Source organism: Megachile rotundata, chromosome 12, assembly GCF_050947335.1.
Source record: "Megachile rotundata isolate GNS110a chromosome 12, iyMegRotu1, whole genome shotgun sequence".
Classification (NCBI taxonomy): domain Eukaryota; kingdom Metazoa; phylum Arthropoda; class Insecta; order Hymenoptera; family Megachilidae; genus Megachile; species Megachile rotundata.
Genome location: NC_134994.1, coordinates 16,338,302 through 16,355,048, shown reverse-complemented (window position 1 = coordinate 16,355,048; position 16,747 = coordinate 16,338,302). Strand labels below are relative to the sequence as shown.

General features: G+C 43.6%; 3 protein-coding genes across 17 annotated transcripts in view; 1 reads left to right on the top strand and 2 right to left on the bottom strand.

Moving 5' to 3' along the window:
• Positions 1 to 131: 131 nt before the first annotated feature.
• LOC100879999 (histone lysine demethylase PHF8) lies at positions 132 to 5,593 on the bottom strand. Of its 6 annotated transcripts, XM_076538372.1 has the most exons (14): positions 5,453 to 5,593; positions 5,213 to 5,276; positions 4,989 to 5,074; positions 4,626 to 4,904; positions 4,384 to 4,525; positions 3,848 to 4,297; positions 3,567 to 3,768; positions 2,722 to 3,488; positions 2,601 to 2,648; positions 2,228 to 2,436; positions 1,937 to 2,139; positions 1,606 to 1,653; positions 1,179 to 1,362; positions 132 to 1,079 (listed from the first exon to the last, which is right to left on the bottom strand). In XM_076538372.1, the coding sequence occupies exons 3-14, from the start codon at positions 5,050 to 5,052 to the stop codon at positions 1,000 to 1,002; spliced, it is 2,676 nt and encodes an 891-aa protein (XP_076394487.1). In that variant the 5' UTR covers positions 5,053 to 5,074; positions 5,213 to 5,276; positions 5,453 to 5,593; the 3' UTR covers positions 132 to 999. The 6 variants fall into 6 exon arrangements, with proteins under 6 accessions (XP_076394487.1, XP_076394484.1, XP_003701615.1 ...); XM_076538369.1 differs by lacking the exon at positions 5,213 to 5,276; XM_003701567.3 differs by lacking the exon at positions 5,213 to 5,276 and having other exon boundaries at positions 2,228 to 2,412.
• A 105-nt stretch (positions 5,594 to 5,698) lies between these two features.
• On the top strand, positions 5,699 to 9,135 carry LOC100881045 (polynucleotide 5'-hydroxyl-kinase NOL9). 2 transcript variants are annotated; one of them, XM_076538380.1, is made up of 7 exons: positions 5,699 to 5,938; positions 6,023 to 6,231; positions 6,400 to 7,997; positions 8,077 to 8,258; positions 8,335 to 8,385; positions 8,478 to 8,671; positions 8,787 to 9,135. In XM_076538380.1, exons 1-7 carry the CDS (start codon positions 5,871 to 5,873, stop codon positions 9,026 to 9,028), a joined length of 2,544 nt encoding a protein of 847 aa, XP_076394495.1. In that variant the 5' UTR covers positions 5,699 to 5,870; the 3' UTR covers positions 9,029 to 9,135. The 2 variants fall into 2 exon arrangements, with proteins under 2 accessions (XP_076394495.1, XP_076394496.1); XM_076538381.1 differs by lacking the exon at positions 5,699 to 5,938 and having other exon boundaries at positions 6,094 to 6,231; positions 6,323 to 7,997.
• Positions 9,032 to 16,747, bottom strand: part of Dnmt3 (DNA methyltransferase 3) — a 45,823-nt gene continuing 38,107 nt past the window's right edge. For 3 of the 9 annotated variants that reach the window (XM_012281030.2, XM_012281029.2, XM_076538360.1), the window contains 16 exons: positions 13,701 to 14,988; positions 13,267 to 13,355; positions 12,774 to 13,107; positions 12,567 to 12,677; positions 12,342 to 12,485; positions 12,136 to 12,227; positions 11,944 to 12,054; positions 11,652 to 11,880; positions 11,289 to 11,419; positions 11,180 to 11,227; positions 11,023 to 11,087; positions 10,705 to 10,967; positions 10,400 to 10,636; positions 10,174 to 10,315; positions 9,826 to 10,040; positions 9,032 to 9,749 (listed from right to left, as the gene is read on the bottom strand). In XM_012281030.2, coding sequence (XP_012136420.1) covers positions 9,523 to 9,749; positions 9,826 to 10,040; positions 10,174 to 10,315; positions 10,400 to 10,636; positions 10,705 to 10,967; positions 11,023 to 11,087; positions 11,180 to 11,227; positions 11,289 to 11,419; positions 11,652 to 11,880; positions 11,944 to 12,054; positions 12,136 to 12,227; positions 12,342 to 12,485; positions 12,567 to 12,677; positions 12,774 to 13,107; positions 13,267 to 13,355; positions 13,701 to 14,988 — 3,726 coding nt within the window. In that variant the 3' untranslated portion in view covers positions 9,032 to 9,522. Of the gene's footprint in view, positions 9,750 to 9,825; positions 10,041 to 10,173; positions 10,316 to 10,399; positions 10,637 to 10,704; positions 10,968 to 11,022; positions 11,088 to 11,179; positions 11,228 to 11,288; positions 11,420 to 11,651; positions 11,881 to 11,943; positions 12,055 to 12,135; positions 12,228 to 12,341; positions 12,486 to 12,566; positions 12,678 to 12,773; positions 13,108 to 13,266; positions 13,356 to 13,700; positions 14,989 to 16,747 lie in introns of those variants that run through there. The other 6 variants (XM_076538364.1, XM_076538363.1, XM_003701496.3 and 3 more) reach the window with 5 other exon arrangements.

The following is a 16,747-nucleotide window of genomic DNA, read 5'->3' as shown; positions in this document are numbered from 1 at the left end:
AATTTATAAAACATTTCAACGATTGCGATGCACCGTTTTTATCGCTCTATCTAACCGGATATTATCGACGCGTATTTAGTTCCGTAACAAAATTTTACGTTATAATTTAATGGATGTATCTGTGACAGACGTTTACAAATAGAAAAACTGATGTTTTAATATATGTGTATGTGCATGTGTGTGTACATAGAGTAACGACACAAAAAAATCATGTATTCGACTTTTTGTTTCGCATACTGATCTATACGGCTAATTGTATAACAGAGAGACGACGCTTATACATAAATGAAACGTTTTTAAAATTACCGATAAATGCAGTAATCATATTGTAAATACATTGTACCCTTAATTTCGTTTAAATAAAATCGTTGATGCTCTGGGAAAGCGTTAATTATTATTCTAAATGAATCAATAAAAAATAAGTTGGTTTAATCTCACGCTATACGTTAGTACAAGTGACAGAGTATAATGATCTACGAAAGGTGAAACATTGGTTTCTTTGTCTTTCCGACTAATCGTCATACGATTATTGTAACGTACGAAATTTATGACAATCGTTAAATACCTAAATGAAAAAGATTTAATATACTACAGCCTCTTTACATTTATAGATTGACAAAATGTACTTATTATTTGTTTCCTTTCGTTCGAGCTCGTATCAAATAAACGTTTAGAATTAAGTTGTACACTTAGGAAAAACTTCAGCAAGTGATCGCGATAACGACGATGCCTTACTAAAGTAGTCGAGTATCAAAACATACTGTATATCGTCTTAAAATTAAATAATACAATAATAAATATAAATATTTCGTTACAAAAATGATCATAATTTTAAAACCTAGATTCTTAAGATAGATATACTATCTTAACGAGTAATATATATTTACATAGCAATGTACATCTATTGCATGATTTTTTTTGTACACAAATGGGGGAAAAAAAAGTAAAAAGAAATGACGCGATGTTGAATTTGTTTCGCTGTATATTGTTTGCCGATATTTAGTGCATCATTTTGTGAAGTTTCAAAATTTTTCCTAAACGTTGCTTAGCCGTTTTCATTCCTTTCTTTGGTTTTCGTTCTGAAAATATAATCGTCGAACCGTTCACGAATTCGATAAAGGATAACGATTATTCTTGTAAAATAACATTCGACATAAACCAAACGAATAATACGTTACCAACTGGAACTGGTGCTGCCAATTTTGCTTTAACGTCTTTGAGCCTATTAGGACTGGTCAATATCGAGCCAAAACCGATGCTCGTTTTTGCGTTATTTTCCAAAGACGTGGTCGATGTACCACTTGCCGACGTTACGGACGTGTTTTTTGACTTCTTTTTATTGTACGTCCGTTTAGTTGGATTCTGTTGCGCGATATGAAATGGAAGATTATGTAATATTATTTTTCTTATCGTACACACCAGGAGCGAAAAAGAACGGCATAATAAACGTAATGCAACAAATATTAATAGCCGAACGTAAAATATTGGATATTTATACTTTCATGATATCGTACGTTCACGATGAAATATGACAACATTTAGATGTTCTTAAAATGCATGCAACGCGTGTTAGAAATTGAAAAGTGAAGCTGTAATATATCCTACCAATTTCTTCTTGGATCCCTTATCCGTGTTGTTATCCAGATAATCGTCCTATGCGATATGAGTATGCAAGAAAGAAATAATTATGGAAATGCAAATGAATGTAAATAAAGAGTCAAAGACAGGATGAAAATGGAAGTTAATTTGTGTTACGAATTCGGATTTGTACTTATTTCAAGCAATGTATCGTTACGTATAATATAACGACTAATTGAAACGTATACATATACGAAACCTGGTCAGAGTTAATGAACAAATACGGTGGAATTAGCCAGAAAAACGCGCGCACACGCAATCGCGTTTAAAATAAATCGCGGAAATAAAATTTACGTACCGATTGTTTCGCGCGCTTTGCCGCTGCTGCTTCCAGTCCTTTTTCAACGGACGTTTTCTTTACACCTTCTCGAGCCGGACGATTCGTTTTTGGCAAAAGTGGTCCCACCCTAGCCTTCGGATTCCATGCTTCGTCTATTTGACTTTTTGCTTTAGGTTTGAAAATGTAATCCTCGTCGTCCGAAGCGTCCAATGCCGGATAAACTGTGCGACAAGGAATGCATAGGATATTCGTTACGATGGTCGTCACGATACCACTCGTATTTTTACGCGGTGATAAATCTACACATACTGAAATCGTCGTCTTGATGCACTTTATCAATATTTTCTATCGACTGGTCGTCATCGTCGTCGCGTTGAGTTTTAACAGTTTTCGTTGATTTCGTGGTACTATTCGACGTAGTCGAATAACATTGTTCGCTGAACGATAACATCCCAGCGATCGCTTCCCGCGTTGACGGAGATGCCCTGCCAGAACTGATTGTTTTCAATTTATAAATACTAAGACACCAAAAATGCAAAACAGAACAGTAGCTACACCGTAAGGGGAAAAACAAACTTATTTAACGTTTATCAGAAAAATAAGAAACAAAAAATACTTCGTATGCATGCTTAAGTAAATACGCTTTTGGAAAATGTTATTTTCCTCTTGAATATTATCTTACCCACTGGGAGGTGGCATAGGTTGATTGTACTGTGGAATTACTGGAGTCCTATAATCGGTAAACATATGAAAACGTATGAAATCGTACGACAATTAGGGCTTCTTTAACGATCAATACCTACGTGACGTCTAATCTCTGACCACTGTTTCCCAAAGTATAAGCAGAGGCTTTTAATAATTCTTCGATACCATTTTTTGGCGTATCGCTTAAAATGTCAACGTCCCCGTCGTAATCGCGTTTTAATCGTTTCTGCGTATTCGTTTTGGGAGCCTTCTTTCGTTTCGGCGATTCATCGATCGTGAATCGACCGTAATCGCTTTCGTTACTACCATCGTGAAAATCATAAATAGAGGTTTGTTTCCACGTTAATTCTTTCGATGTTCCAAGAGGATGATTCGATGTTAAACTATCGTATACGTTTACAGTGTCGTGCGTACTCCTCACGACTTCGTTATTACCGAGTTTAAATCTGATCACGGTTGGACTCTGTTTTCCTGGTTTCGACGATCTTTTGCTAGCAGGCGAAGCATTCTTTTCTTCCGACGTTGAACTCTGTGTTTTCACGTAAGGATACATGATGGGTTTCGGTAAAGTTAATTTCAACGGAGGTCTGCCGGACGACGGCGATTCGCTGATCGTCGATTCTACTTTGTTCGTTTCTTTTAACGTCGCTTTAAAAGGATTATTAGCCATTCTATCGGCAACGTCGTAATCTACGAAATCTTTATTAAACGGTTTCTTTTTCTTACGTTTACTTTCTCTTTCTGGTTTCGGGGGATTTAACGATATCAAGTATCGTTCCGCGTGTCGAATTTCTTTACTAAAATCTTTCAACAATTTCTGACTGTTTATAGTTTCCGGTATTTGACCTCTGCTGATCATATTGTACTGAAATAGAAGTAAACTCTGAACCGTCGTTGAAACATAGTTTACGGTATAACGATCCGAGACGAAACGCAAACTTACATCCTTGTCCGTGTTCCATTGTTTTAGAATAGCGAGTAACGCTTTAACGCCCTGTAAAAGATACGCTGGACATTTCTTTTCCTCGTTATTTAATTCCTTCAATTCTTTTAGTAATTTTTTTGCCGCGAACCAGTTGATAGTCTCGAAGCCAGGGTACTGAAATTTGGCAGGAGTTTTCATCTTTTTCTCTAATTCGTATATCCTAAAAATCATGGAGATTCGATTGACAACGTCGAATCGAAGTAATTATTATCGCCGATCACTTGCAAACAGATACTCACTGTATTTGCATCGGAATGTTAAGACTATGTACAAAATTTCCACCGAAAACTAAAGAATCTATCGGAGTTAATACAGCGTGTATCCATCCTGTTGGAATCATCATGGTCTGACCTTGTTTTATAACGCATTTGTAACACGCGTCCGCTTGATCCCCGAAAAAAGTTTCGCTCTGCGTTGAACTACACATCCAATGCTGGTACAGTTGCAAATTCGCGGGTGTGGGCCTGATTAGATAAAACACTTTCTCTCCCCGGAGTACGTGATACCACACGGATGTGCCACCAAAATCGATATGGAAATCTGTGAAACTGTCTTTGACCCCCATTAGGCAATATTTTTGCACTTCAGGACGTTTTATGTCACTATCCTCGGACCAATCGCGCGGCCAAACGGAATTTACCCAGTCGAGTTTACGCGCGATGTATGGTGCTTCGACCATTGGTGAAAGACTGCAACGTGTATTTGTCAATTTATACATATATTTTCTAGAAATATTTAAAGCCAATATGTGGCAAGTCAATGAATATTGGTATACCCAGTATTTGTAAATTCAAGACTAATCACATTAAGAACCCTTGTCCTGCAAGGGGAATTGTAATATTCGACAAAGTCTCTTAATTTCATTCTTATATTACTTTGTCTTGTAACATCGATCACGTCCATATCTCGATCTCCACCTGAATCCAGCGATAGAAACTAGGGTCAGATTAACGTGGAACCTTTAACAGGACTGTCATCTCTATATATATATATATATGTATATGTATATATTGATACCTATGTAACTTTCTACGTCGTAAACGCTAAAATTTGGAGGTGGAACGGTCATGTCTAGTCCATCTTTTCCATCGATTATAATGGGGGTTTCAAAACCGTTAGTTTGCAAGTATTGAAGAGTCAATTGTTGTCCTCTGACGTGTTTGACGATTTCGTCCGCTTTTGGGAAATGTCTGGATTTTAGCTCTCTTATGAATACCGGTGTACCAGTTTGGACCGGTTTTGCGTTCGCGTCCGCTTCGGAATAGTCATGTCTATGCCAATTTAACCTTACTTTCACTATGGGATAATTATTATTTATAAAATATCAACTTTAAAGATACGATCTTAAGAAATAGAGAAATCGTGTACTCGAGTACTTACTAAGCGATGGTCCGCACATGGCTTCGCAACGCGGGCAATGATATTTGTCAAGATCTATGGACATATACTCCTTTACAGATACGCATCTATAAAAGGAAGATACAACGATATTTATAATGATTATTTACAAATAGAACGTTTAGCAACTAATATGATATTTAAGTATTTACATTTTGTCACGTGATTCGCTTAAACACCGAATAAATAAACATAAATATTTGTACCTTTAAATAGGTTATGTTAGTATCAACAACGTCTAGCTCTTTTTCTGTGAAATCTTTCTCGCAACTGTTATTATTAGTAGAAAAATTGTGGCAAATATATTTCGTGGATGTAATCCGGTGTAAACGGAAACCCCCGTACATAAGATAGAAACAGACAAACGTTTGTATTCGATTTACAGAAAGATAAGTGAATCACGGTGTAAAACATGGAATTTAGTTGTAAAATTCGTAAATACTTACCCTCCATGATACCACTCTTTACAGACGTCACATTGTATCATAAATTGTTCAAAATCGTAAGAACGGCCACATAAACAGTACGTAACTGGTAACTCCATTTTTCGTGGTTATTATAGTCAAATATAATTTCGTGACTATGCGTCGTTAACATTAGATGGTAACTATAGTAGCCGCGATGCGTCGCTCAAGCGTCCACTAGCTTCCGTCTCCGTCATTCTTCTTCGGAATCACGTTAAGGTAGTATTTCCATTTATGCCGCGAGAAGAATCGAACCTAACCTCAAACCATGCTAGCTGTAGCATTCTGAGAGCGCGTCGTAAGATCGCCTTACGATATTTTCAGGTTATTTTCTCAAGGATGCGTCCCGAAAAATACTAAACATTCGTGTTTTCGACTTGTTTATTTACGTAATACAAAGATGAAAACACCGCAAGTAAAGAAGTTGAAAACAAAAATTGTGAAAGTCAGCACGAAACAAACCAAGGCGTAAGTAAAGTGGTTATCGATAACGCTTATCAAAACATGTTTCGATAAGAAGGTTTGCATGGCGAATTATAATTTTTAATTTAGGATATTGCCGGCGTACAAGGCGAAACGTAAATTAGTTGGTGGAAAAAGGAAATCCCTTCGTTTAATTATGAAATCCTCCCGTACGAGGACTAAGACCGTTCAGAAGGTTTCGCCGGACAAGAAACAATCACCAGGTTCGGAGTGTAGCGTATTGCAAAGAAGGAAGAAGACGCGCACGGTCTCAAAAGAGTTTGACAACGCGAAACAGAGTAAGAAATCTTGAATACTTTCGTAAGGAATTGATTTTATTTTGATCGTATTTCTATATAGATCGGGGTAAATGCCGTACGCTATTTGCAGGTCGCAGATAAAATGTGGTATATTACTTTTATTCGAATAAAGAACACCGTTATGGAGAGGGGTTGCTTATATTTCAGATTCTATGGGTGTTTTCTTAGAGTCGAGCCGCCACGACTCTGCGGAAGTATCGTTAGCCCGCGAAAGAGGTGCCGAGCGATGTAGTGACGTTTCAGAGCAAAGAAACATAGGTGCACCGGTGATAGTGGAAGCCCTTTCGGAAAATTTATCCTCGCTCAGCATACCGGAGGTATTTCGCCACGATCGAGGAACGAGAGCACGAGAAAACTATGTCACCGATTTTGATCGATCGTGTATGCGAACCATCGATTCGCGACAAAACGATATCGACGTTACTCGTTCGTCGAGCGACAACAACAATTCTAACGACGAGGGAAACCACAATAGGATAACGCCATCGTCGACGAATAGTCGCAGACAACGAAAATTAAAGAAGCCATCGCGGAATGTGAATGCAAACGATCCCACCGCTTCTCCGGATAAAGGTAACACGTCCGTTGATAGAGGCGAAGAACGCGTAATCGACGAAGCGGACAAAGATGACGATACGTCGGAAACGAACGTTACCTGTGCCAACAATAGTAGTAACGAGATACGCAATGATCGTTGCCCGGTGCGTTTTTATTGTCTGAAAAATAAGGTTGTAGCCGTAATGGCGGAGAAGTCACGATTTTGTTTCACCGGCAAATTAGTAGTAAATGTAATATACGGAGCGATACAAGCGTACGGTTGTGTTACAAGCGCGAGAAACGGTCCTGTCGAAATCTACTCCCCGAGAGGTTATAGCAATGTTTTGATCGAAACCAGTGATGGATCTTTACCAGACGATCAATCGGATGTGTGGACGAAGCTTAATGCCGAAGGTATCAATAGAGACATAAAGAATAAGTTAGTCGTCGACATTGATCAAGTACGTAGCGGTATGGCAGTTGTTCTATTGTGGAATTTAGAGAACAAATTGACGAAATTTCTGAACGTGTATTATCCGTTTCGACTATTTCCAAGGATAAAAAATGCATCGTATCATTCCTGGACCGAGCCAAAGAGAGCCGAAGTAATATTACAATCGAATCTTTATACCGGCAACAACGATTGCAAGGAATTGATCGTTGATCCGCGCGTTGCGTGCGAGGTCGGTGAGAAAATGTTAAACGATTGGCGCGCGAACAAGTGGTCCTGCGCGTTGATCGCTGGCGGTAAAAGCGTTGGCAAATCCACTACGACGCGTTATTTGATAAACAGCATATTAGCCGCGTGTAAACAGGTGGTATTGGTGGACGTTGATCCTGGTCAAACGGAATGCACGCCGGCTGGTTGTATATCCTATAGTCTAATCGAAGAACCTTTGATGGGGCCAAATTTTACGCATTTAAAAACGCCTATTTTCCAATTGTATATCGGAGACGTGAACGTGTCACGATGCATCACGCGATACATCGAAAGCATGAGGTTGTTGATCGATAAATTATGCAGCAGTACCATGCTCTCGCGGTTACCCATCGTCGTCAATACGATGGGTTTCTCTCAAGGTATCGGATGGGAAATTATTATGTATACCATCAAATTAATTCGACCTTCTTTGGTCGTACAAATTATGTCGGAAAAGTCTAAAAACAATTACATCGGATACCTGAGTAAACAAGTGGTAAATCGGCAGGTAATCGTTACGATCAAAGGGGTTTCATAGATCGTTTCCTGAATTTCGATACGATCGAGTAAACGTTCTTTTCTCGTAGCAACCATGGGCTTCGTGGAGCGTGAACGTTGTCGATTGGAACCGACCGTGCGTTCACGAGCTATACGTGGTGCGTTCGCACGCGGAACGCAAAGCTGCTCCAGGATACGAGACCTGGAACATGGAGCCGTATCAGCAACGAGAACTCGTAATGATCTCTTATCTGAGCGAGATCGTGCGCACGTAAGACGATTTTAAGTGGTTATTCGTGTTTCGTTCGATATTATATTTTTATGCGATATAATCGTTTCATTTTCAGGCCAAACGATAAAATCGTATCGTTGAACATTAACGAAGCAGTGCCGTACACGTTAGTACCTCTTGATTTTTTCGTGTTTACGCGGTATTAAATGCACCGATCGTTTAAAACGTTTTAACGCCTTTGAATTTGTCCAATTATAGAACATCTTTTTCTTCGTTGTTCGTATCGATTCCACGGGCATTCGTTCCTCCGACGCACGTGTTGAACGTGATAAACGGCAACATAGTAGCTCTGTGCGGAATCAATACAGAGGATGACGAATCACGAGGGATCGAAGTTACGTCCGGTCTTCGTATACTGGATAGATCTCCTCTTTGCGCTTGTTACGGTTTCGGTAAGAATATTTCCTATACGTTTATACTCTCGCTCTTTCTCCTTCTAGCTCTGTCTCTTCTTGAATCCGCAATAATGTTAATGCTGAATTAACGTAAATCTTCGTGCGTGTGCAGGGATCGTTAGGGGAGTCGACACGGAACGAGAAGAAGTGTATATTAACACGCCATTACCGATACGCACGATGCAATACGTGAACTGTTTGATGGGATGCATACCGCTACCCATTACCCTTTTGCAGCCGTCTCAGCAAAAGAATGTACCTTACACCGGTGGAAATCAAGTTTTGCCAATGAGCCGAGAACCTCGTAGAGGATATTTTCGCATGAGGTATCAGAAGGTGCAAAACAACGCCTAAACGATTCGTCTACGAATTTTATTTGCGTTACCGAAACACGTTGTACATAGCATCGATAATTGTTTCCCATCATTGAAAAGTCATTTATAATATTTTTTTTTCGTTTCTTTTGTTTTTTCATTTATATCACCGATAGAAAATGAGATATTGTAAAAATGTACGATACAACGATACAAATGCGCGTGTAATATATAATTTCCAGTCGAGAAAAATGACGGGCTAACGAAACGTGTATGGTATAGACTGAATCGAGATGACAAGATCTAAACATAATGGGCAGTGTATAAAAGAGCTTGTTGTCTTGATTATAATAACGAAAATAAATGCTTAACGACGATTTATAGAAAAGAAGAGAAAAATAAAAAATATTCGCGTTTCGTTATATTCCGACTTCTGGGGACTAGATGAAACGACGATTTACCTCGAGATCGTTGCTCGATCGTTTCGCGTTTAGAATTTACAGGTCGAAGCGCAAAATCGATCGAGTAGAACGATCAATCGGTTGGCACGGTATTGCACTCGAAATAGGGACAAAGAGATCTTAAGATGGCAGTTAAGGTTTGCACGCTCCATGATTTGCCTATTAATCTTTGCCGTTTTGTGGCCGATAAATTCTTCACGTCCGTATAATGTCGCGGGAATCCGAATATTTCTTCGAGCTCGGTTATCCACAACGAGTCGCTCTCGTCCTTCATCAGTATCGGTTTCAAAGCCAGTTTACCTAAGATCGAGAAGAGATCGTTGGCGATGAAAAATAGAAACGATGAAAGCGACGAAACATGGTTAATTTACTGTACCTTGTTTCAACGAATTTACTTTCGTGGTAACCGTTCGAATCTTTTTAACGAGCGCGTAACGTTGGCAATGCGGCGTAAGTATATCTTGTACGTCTTGTTCGCCTTGATTCGCCAAAAATTGCGGTTCAATGGGTAAATTGTGCCAGTAGAGTCTGAGTCGGTGTTGCGGTGAAAAATCGGCAGAGTCTATCGCGTCTGGTTCCTGTCCTAAATGTCTGTAACACATTTTGTCGATATAAACGTTGTAAATCGAACGAACGATTAATCTTTCCGATTCGAATTCGACAACGCGAAGGAATTGTTCGTGGCTAATAATCGGTGGCAGAGATGGCGATAAAAAAGACTAACTTGTTAATTTCTAGTCGATACTCGCTTGGCATCGAGGCAACGTTTTCGTACATCCAAAAGAGGTGACGGCCGTTGTTAATTTTCTTGAGCAATTCCAGAATTCTGCGGTATTCGAAGAACAGGATTCCCGTTCCATTTGGATCTGAGCGAAGAAAAAGAAGAGAGCGGTGAAAAGAAGAAGCAGCAAAAGGGCGAAAAGACGCGCGCGCGATAAACAGATTCGAACCATAGAGACCGAGTCGTGCGGGGTTAGCGAGGCTCAAGTCGTTGCACGGCGATCCACCGATCAACAGATCGATCGGGGCAATTTCCTTGATCTTCTCTTTCGTGATACCCCTGACGTCGCCCAAATGAACGATTCTATCGCCGAAATGCGAGGCGCTCACCAGCAACGCGTCCGGATCGATTTCGCTCGCGTAATAAACGTCTACGGCTAGTCCGAGCTTCTGAAGCACCAGCAAACCTGCAAACGAGCGAGACGAGTGAGAAGATTTTGGTGGAAACCGGTTAAAGAAAGATGCATTCTTTCACCTGTGCTCAAACCGTCGAACAGAGACAATACGCGTATCTTTCTTCCATGCTGGCTATGTTGAACCGACCGTACGACCGAATTAGAAACCGTACGAAACATGTCGATTATTTTGTCCTTCCAGTTTGAGCGTGGTCGCACGATCGTGTCGGAAACGGAGCGAGACGCGCCGTTACATAGGAAGCATTCCCAAGGATCTTCCTGCAGCACTTGCTCGTACGTCGTCGGGCACAACAAATGCTTCATGCAAGCCGTGCAGTAAACCCTGGAAATTACCGAATTCGCGTACACGCTTTCTTTTTAATCGTTCGCGAGCTTACCTCGGACACTCCTCTTTGTCGCAGATGATCACCGTTCCGGTAGCGGCGCAAATCGTGCAATAAAACTACAAGGAAAATATGAAAAAATGAAAAAATGAAAAAACGAGGGTCATACAGGATCATGGCGCGTTGTTCGAAAGAAAGAGAAAGTCCTTACACATTTCGAATCGTTGCCGAACACGAACATGCAAGGTTTGTACTGTTCCTGAAACGAGATCGAAGCGCTTTTATTAGGGCAAGCGTTCTAATTATCGACGTTACCGTACCGAGCACTCTTTGCACAAAGATCCCTCGAAGAACGGATGAAGTTCCGTAGCCCCGTCCTTGGGAATCTTCAGGCACTTCAGACAGAGAGATTCGAAGGGTATTCGGCCGGTGATCGCGGAGCGTAAATCGTCTGGATCGGAACAGGTTGATTTGTCACGAGTGGGGATATTTCGTTGATACGCTTCGACGGCTACGTCAACGAACCTAACGTGGTATGTATTTCGATTACGTTGCCGTTGGCTATAGTTTCGAGCGTACGAATACCGAGGATCGAATGGCTGGGTAGCGATAAGAAAATTTTGCGTTTCTCGTACATCGATGACGCGGCGGTCGAAGCGTCAGATTTTCTTTTCTCGACTTACCGCTGCTTTTTATATCCCGAGCTCGTTTGTCGTCCACGTTCGGATTGTTCTTTAACTCGTTCAGCTTGCCGACGATATGCGTCGAATATTTATCGTATATTTTCACGGAATCCTCTTTCTTTAACGGAACGCGCAGCGTTTCCGCGATTGTGTCCGTTTTCGAGAAGTATTCGAACACGTCGGCCAATGTCCAACTTTCGGTTTCGTATCCGAAACGAGAACAATAATCCTAAAACGGAGACGAGCGAACGAGAAAATTGAATCGTTCGTACGTTGAATCTCGAGTACGTACCTTCGCAGCTTGGAGGACACCGACCAGATAGACGTGCTTCTTGGTGTTTTTCACGTAGTCTTGCATCCTCTCGATTCCTTTGTCGAATCTTAGAAACAGCTGGTGATGAACCTATCGCGCAACGAAAATATGAGAAACGTAGGTATTTTTCGTTACGTTCGAGGATACCGGATAGAAAGCTCCGATGCTTACCTCCGAAAGTTGGTAGTCGCCGTACCACATGATCCACTGACAACCAAAGCTTGGCTCACGCATGCAACAGTCGCGGTAATCGATGATCATCGCTACGAGGCGAAAGAAAGGATTATTAAATACCGTTAGGGTAGTCCGTTAGAATAACGTTCGAACCGAAAGATCGTTAACGCTAAAGAATCGATGGGAAAATAGAAGGACGTCACCTGGCCACCAATTGTGCCCCGAGATTTTTGCCCACGTTATAGTGCCCGGATGTTGTTCCTTCAAAGGCAGTCGCGTTAAATCCACGTCGACTCGTTGCGGCGGCGATTCTTTCGGTTTGTCGATTTTCTTGTTTTGAGTTTCGCCTGCGAATCAAATTAGTTACACCGATTAGCCGAAGCGTCGCGGAAACAAAGAAAAACTGTTTTTCACTTTCGCTTTCGTACGCTTTTGATCCGACAAGTATTTTTCGGTGACTTTCGCGTTCTTCTCCTTCAGATGGTCGAGCCTTTGTTGTATTCGGGGCGGATACGGGTAGAACCTTATCTCGTCGAACGCTAGAGACAGAAAGGGAACGAGGAAAATCGTAGTTAATTCATTCGAAGAACGACTGGACGGAAGAAATGTTGGCGGGAAATATTTGACGGATTTACCTTCGATCGCCTCCGAGAAGTTCTTCTCTATCCAAGCGGCGTAAGGTTTCGTCAAAGCGCAGCCGAGTCGTTTGCGCAACATCTGAAGCAAATCGGATGCTAAAATGCTCGGATGCACCGAGACACGAGCGAGTCGCGTTAACGGAAACGGAGGAGGTGGAACGAGGGGAAGACAAGCGTGCTCGAGAAAAAAAAGAAGAGTTGAAAGAAACAACAAAGAAGGAAAAACCTGCATCGTCGCGTCGATAGCTCGAACTCGTGCTACGTTCAAATTCTGCGTCAGCCTACACTTCAGATTGCTGGAGAACGATTCGATCTGCGTTTTTTCGTTCAGCTGAAATCATAGTAACGGCGAGATCAATTACGCGAAACGAGCGATCTTCGTTCCTAACACGATAAATGAGAAAGAAGGAAAAGAGAAAAAAGAAAGAAGAAAAAAAAAAGAAAAGGAAATAATAGTAATAGAATATAAATAAAAAAAATATATATTCACTAATGATATACGAGCTTCTCCGATCCAGTAAACCCATACTTTCCCCGTCTCGGACAACATTCCTACATGGTCGGCATCGATAATTAACGCTGCAATGCATATCACACAGAAACGTTTACCAAAGGTGCAGTTATCGATCGATCGGCGTTTATCGCGCTCTTCCGACCCGCGAAATTCCAAATCGAAGTTTAATAATCTCGCGGCGAACAGATCGAAAAGTTGAAAACCAACTACTTTTCAACTGGCGTCGATAAATCGTGTTTGCGACGACGTTTGAGAGAAAGTACCAAAAGGGGGTTGAAAATACGTGTATAGAAAAAACACTTTTCGAGGTGTTCGATGCTCGTTCGGGAAATCGAAGCTGCACGGTGAACGCGAACAAAGAATAGAGAATAGAGAACAACGGATTCACGGACACTAATGATAATCCTTGCCTGGCCACCAGCCGGAGCAACAACCCCACACCAGTTTTCCAACGACGCGATCCTTGTCCACTTTCGTCGATCCTCGCGTCACTCTTCTCGGTTCGGGATGCTCTTGAATCGTTTGGAACGTCATCGCTCGAAGCGTAAAGGCGTTCACGCTTCCAGGCGCCGTCCTGTTTCTCTTCAAACTCGAACTTCTCGTTCCTGAGCGCTTTCCGATACCGTCGACCGATTTGCAGCGTCTCTTTTCGCGAACCTCGTCGGCCGGCGACGGGAGTCGATTCTTTCGATCGTCGTGCAACGTCTCTTCTTCGATCGAGAATTTCTTCTCGTTCGAGATTTCTTCGATCGGCGAGAAGGTAGAAAGTACGCAGGAAAAGTCGGCCGATCGAAAAGTTTCTCGTTCGTGTTCGTTTTCGAGCAGCTTCGAGATTTCGCGATTGTTCGATTCCGAGACGGTCGTGGAACGAGAATCGCTCGAGTATTCTCGATCTATCGGAGGCAACGGGTAGAGTATCGGTTCGCGGTTCTCGTCCTCGGTCGAAGAACGTCGTTGATCCTCGTCGACGAGTCTCCGACGACCGCGAACGAGTCGTTCGTTCGGCAAAGCGACGATGTCGGACGGTTCGAGGACCGCGTTAGGACCGTTTCTTTTCCACGAGCGAATCTTCGACACGCGTTTTCGCCGCAACGTAGCCATCGTGACGGGAGCGACGGGAGCGACGGGAGCGACGGGAAAGCGAGTCGATCGAACGGCCGACGACGGTGCGCTCTGGACGCACTCGCGTTTGCAAGTGGGGCAGCAAGCGGTGCAATCGTTACGAGGCAGATCGAACGTAAAATCTCCGATGATTCGTTCGCGATCTTCTCGGTGTTCTCGCTTGCCCGATCTACTCCTCGTTTTTCTCTTGCACGATTTCCAAAAGTTTTCGATCGTCGCATCGTTGCCACGATCGAGTTTGCGATTTCCACGTTTCGCGTGAGCGTTTCTCTTGGCCGCCTTCTTCCTTCCGCGGCCACTTCCTAGGTAGGACCGGTTTTTCGACGAATACGGAGATATTCTCGCGGAGAATCGCGAAGACGATTTCCGCGTGGAAGAATCGGCGATTTCGATCGTAGAATTCGTCGAGAAGAGCGACTCGTTGTCCTCGAGAGCAGCGTCTCGCGTCGTGCCGCTCCTCGCGTTCATCTCCGACGGTATCAATCCCAATTCCATCGCGCATACCAGCGTCCACACGCTTCTCTCCGCCCATCGCTGCAAGGAATCCTTGTTGCAAGGAATCGTTTCCTCGGTGACCTGCAACACGCAAACGGACAAAGGTCGCTTACGAGGTTAAGGAAGAATCGGCGATCGTACCGATGCCAGGCATCGAACGAAACTAGGAGACGCCGCGACTTTCCCGTCGAAACGTCGAAGGAACGCGACACGATCGAATAGGTGGCGAGACGACGCGGCGCGGTGTCCGATCGTCGAGAAGGCAAGAAGGAGAGATCGAAATCGCTTTTTAAACGGTTGAACGAAGGGTCGGGGATAAAAAAAGAGGGGGTAGGTAAAGCGTAGAAGCAAGAGAGGGGTGGCGCGCAATCCACGTGGCGCCTCGAAAGGCATTTCTCGAGGTCGCGGCATGCTTTGCCGGGGTCGACCCGATGAATGGAAACGTCGGTATTATTGTGTTTACACGCGGGACACACGGGGGCCTCTCTCGCTCTCTCGCCACACTTGGCGTGGAAACATTCATTCATAAAGCGTTCCGCGCGTTCCTCTCGCCACCGTTACCCCTCCTCCTCCTCCTCCCTATCCCGGACACGTTGCGCCCCTTCTCTTCGCCACCCCTCTCGCGATCTCTCCTCTCCTCTCCTCTTCCGTTCTGTTCCGTTCCGCTTTGCTCCGTGCCTCTCTGCCGCAACGTTATACCCCTCTACGCGAGGGTGCACGACCCTCGCCCGAGAGTAGAGGGGTAGAGTACCAGTGACGTAGCCAGAATTACGACAACGACCTGCTGATTCGCTTATTTTATTGTCCCCGGGTCGTGTCCGTTTCCAGCCGGCTCGTCGAGGCCGCGTTCTCGATCCGAAAACCAGCCCCTTAACCGACTTTCGCCGCTAAAACTTCCGCCTCCTTCGCGCTCTTTCCTCTCGCGATCGATACTCGCTTGTTCGACGATCGACGATCGACGTGCGTCGCGAATAACCTTGCAACGGCCGTGTCGTGCACTCTCGATTCGTACCTTTAGCCGCGTTTTTAACCGCGTCGTTTCGCGATCTCGCGTACTCGAATTTCAGCGAACGATTCTAGGACACGTGTTTTCGTCCTCGATATCGATTACGATTCGTATCGCCGCATCGCGATGCAAAATGGTCGCTGATCGACGAAACGGGATTACAGACAGGCAGAAACGAGACCGTGGATACGTTCGCGCTCACGCGTACTCAGCTGACATGAATGGGGGCCGAGAGCGCGAGCGAGCGTACGTATTCGTGGATTCGGTCGCGACGACTTTCGGTATAAATTGAAACTTCTCGAGGGTGTCTCGTCGACGGTGGGAGAATGTCAGTGGGTGGAAGACGAAGACCGCGTTCGCGCGACGGCAGAGCGTGGGACGAAGACGGTGGAAAGCAGGCAAGAGGACGAGAGTTAGAGAACGACGAAGCGAGAAACAGAGGCAAAGAGAAACAGAGAAAGAGGTGGAGGGAGAGAGAGAGAGAGAGCAGCGAAGGGTACAAAGCCACGAAGCTGGGTCAGTTCCGTTTAGTACGAGGTAGGCTACGATTCCGTTTGGATCGACGAGACGGTAGGCTCTCGTGGTCTCGAGATCGGCCAACGCAGCGTAGCGTGCTCTCGTCGGCGAAAACGAACAAAATGAACGGCAGGCACGACCCTTTGCAAAGCCGTGGAAAAGTTCGAACGTCGTTTCGACGTTTCAGTTTCGACATGGAAATATTCCGGTAACATTCACGGGTAATTCGAATCGTTGCTCGGTTTGGCCGATTCGATGTGGCAAGCCGAGAAACGACACGCTTCTTCGTTTCGCTGGAAAAGTCGAGAACCCCCGATA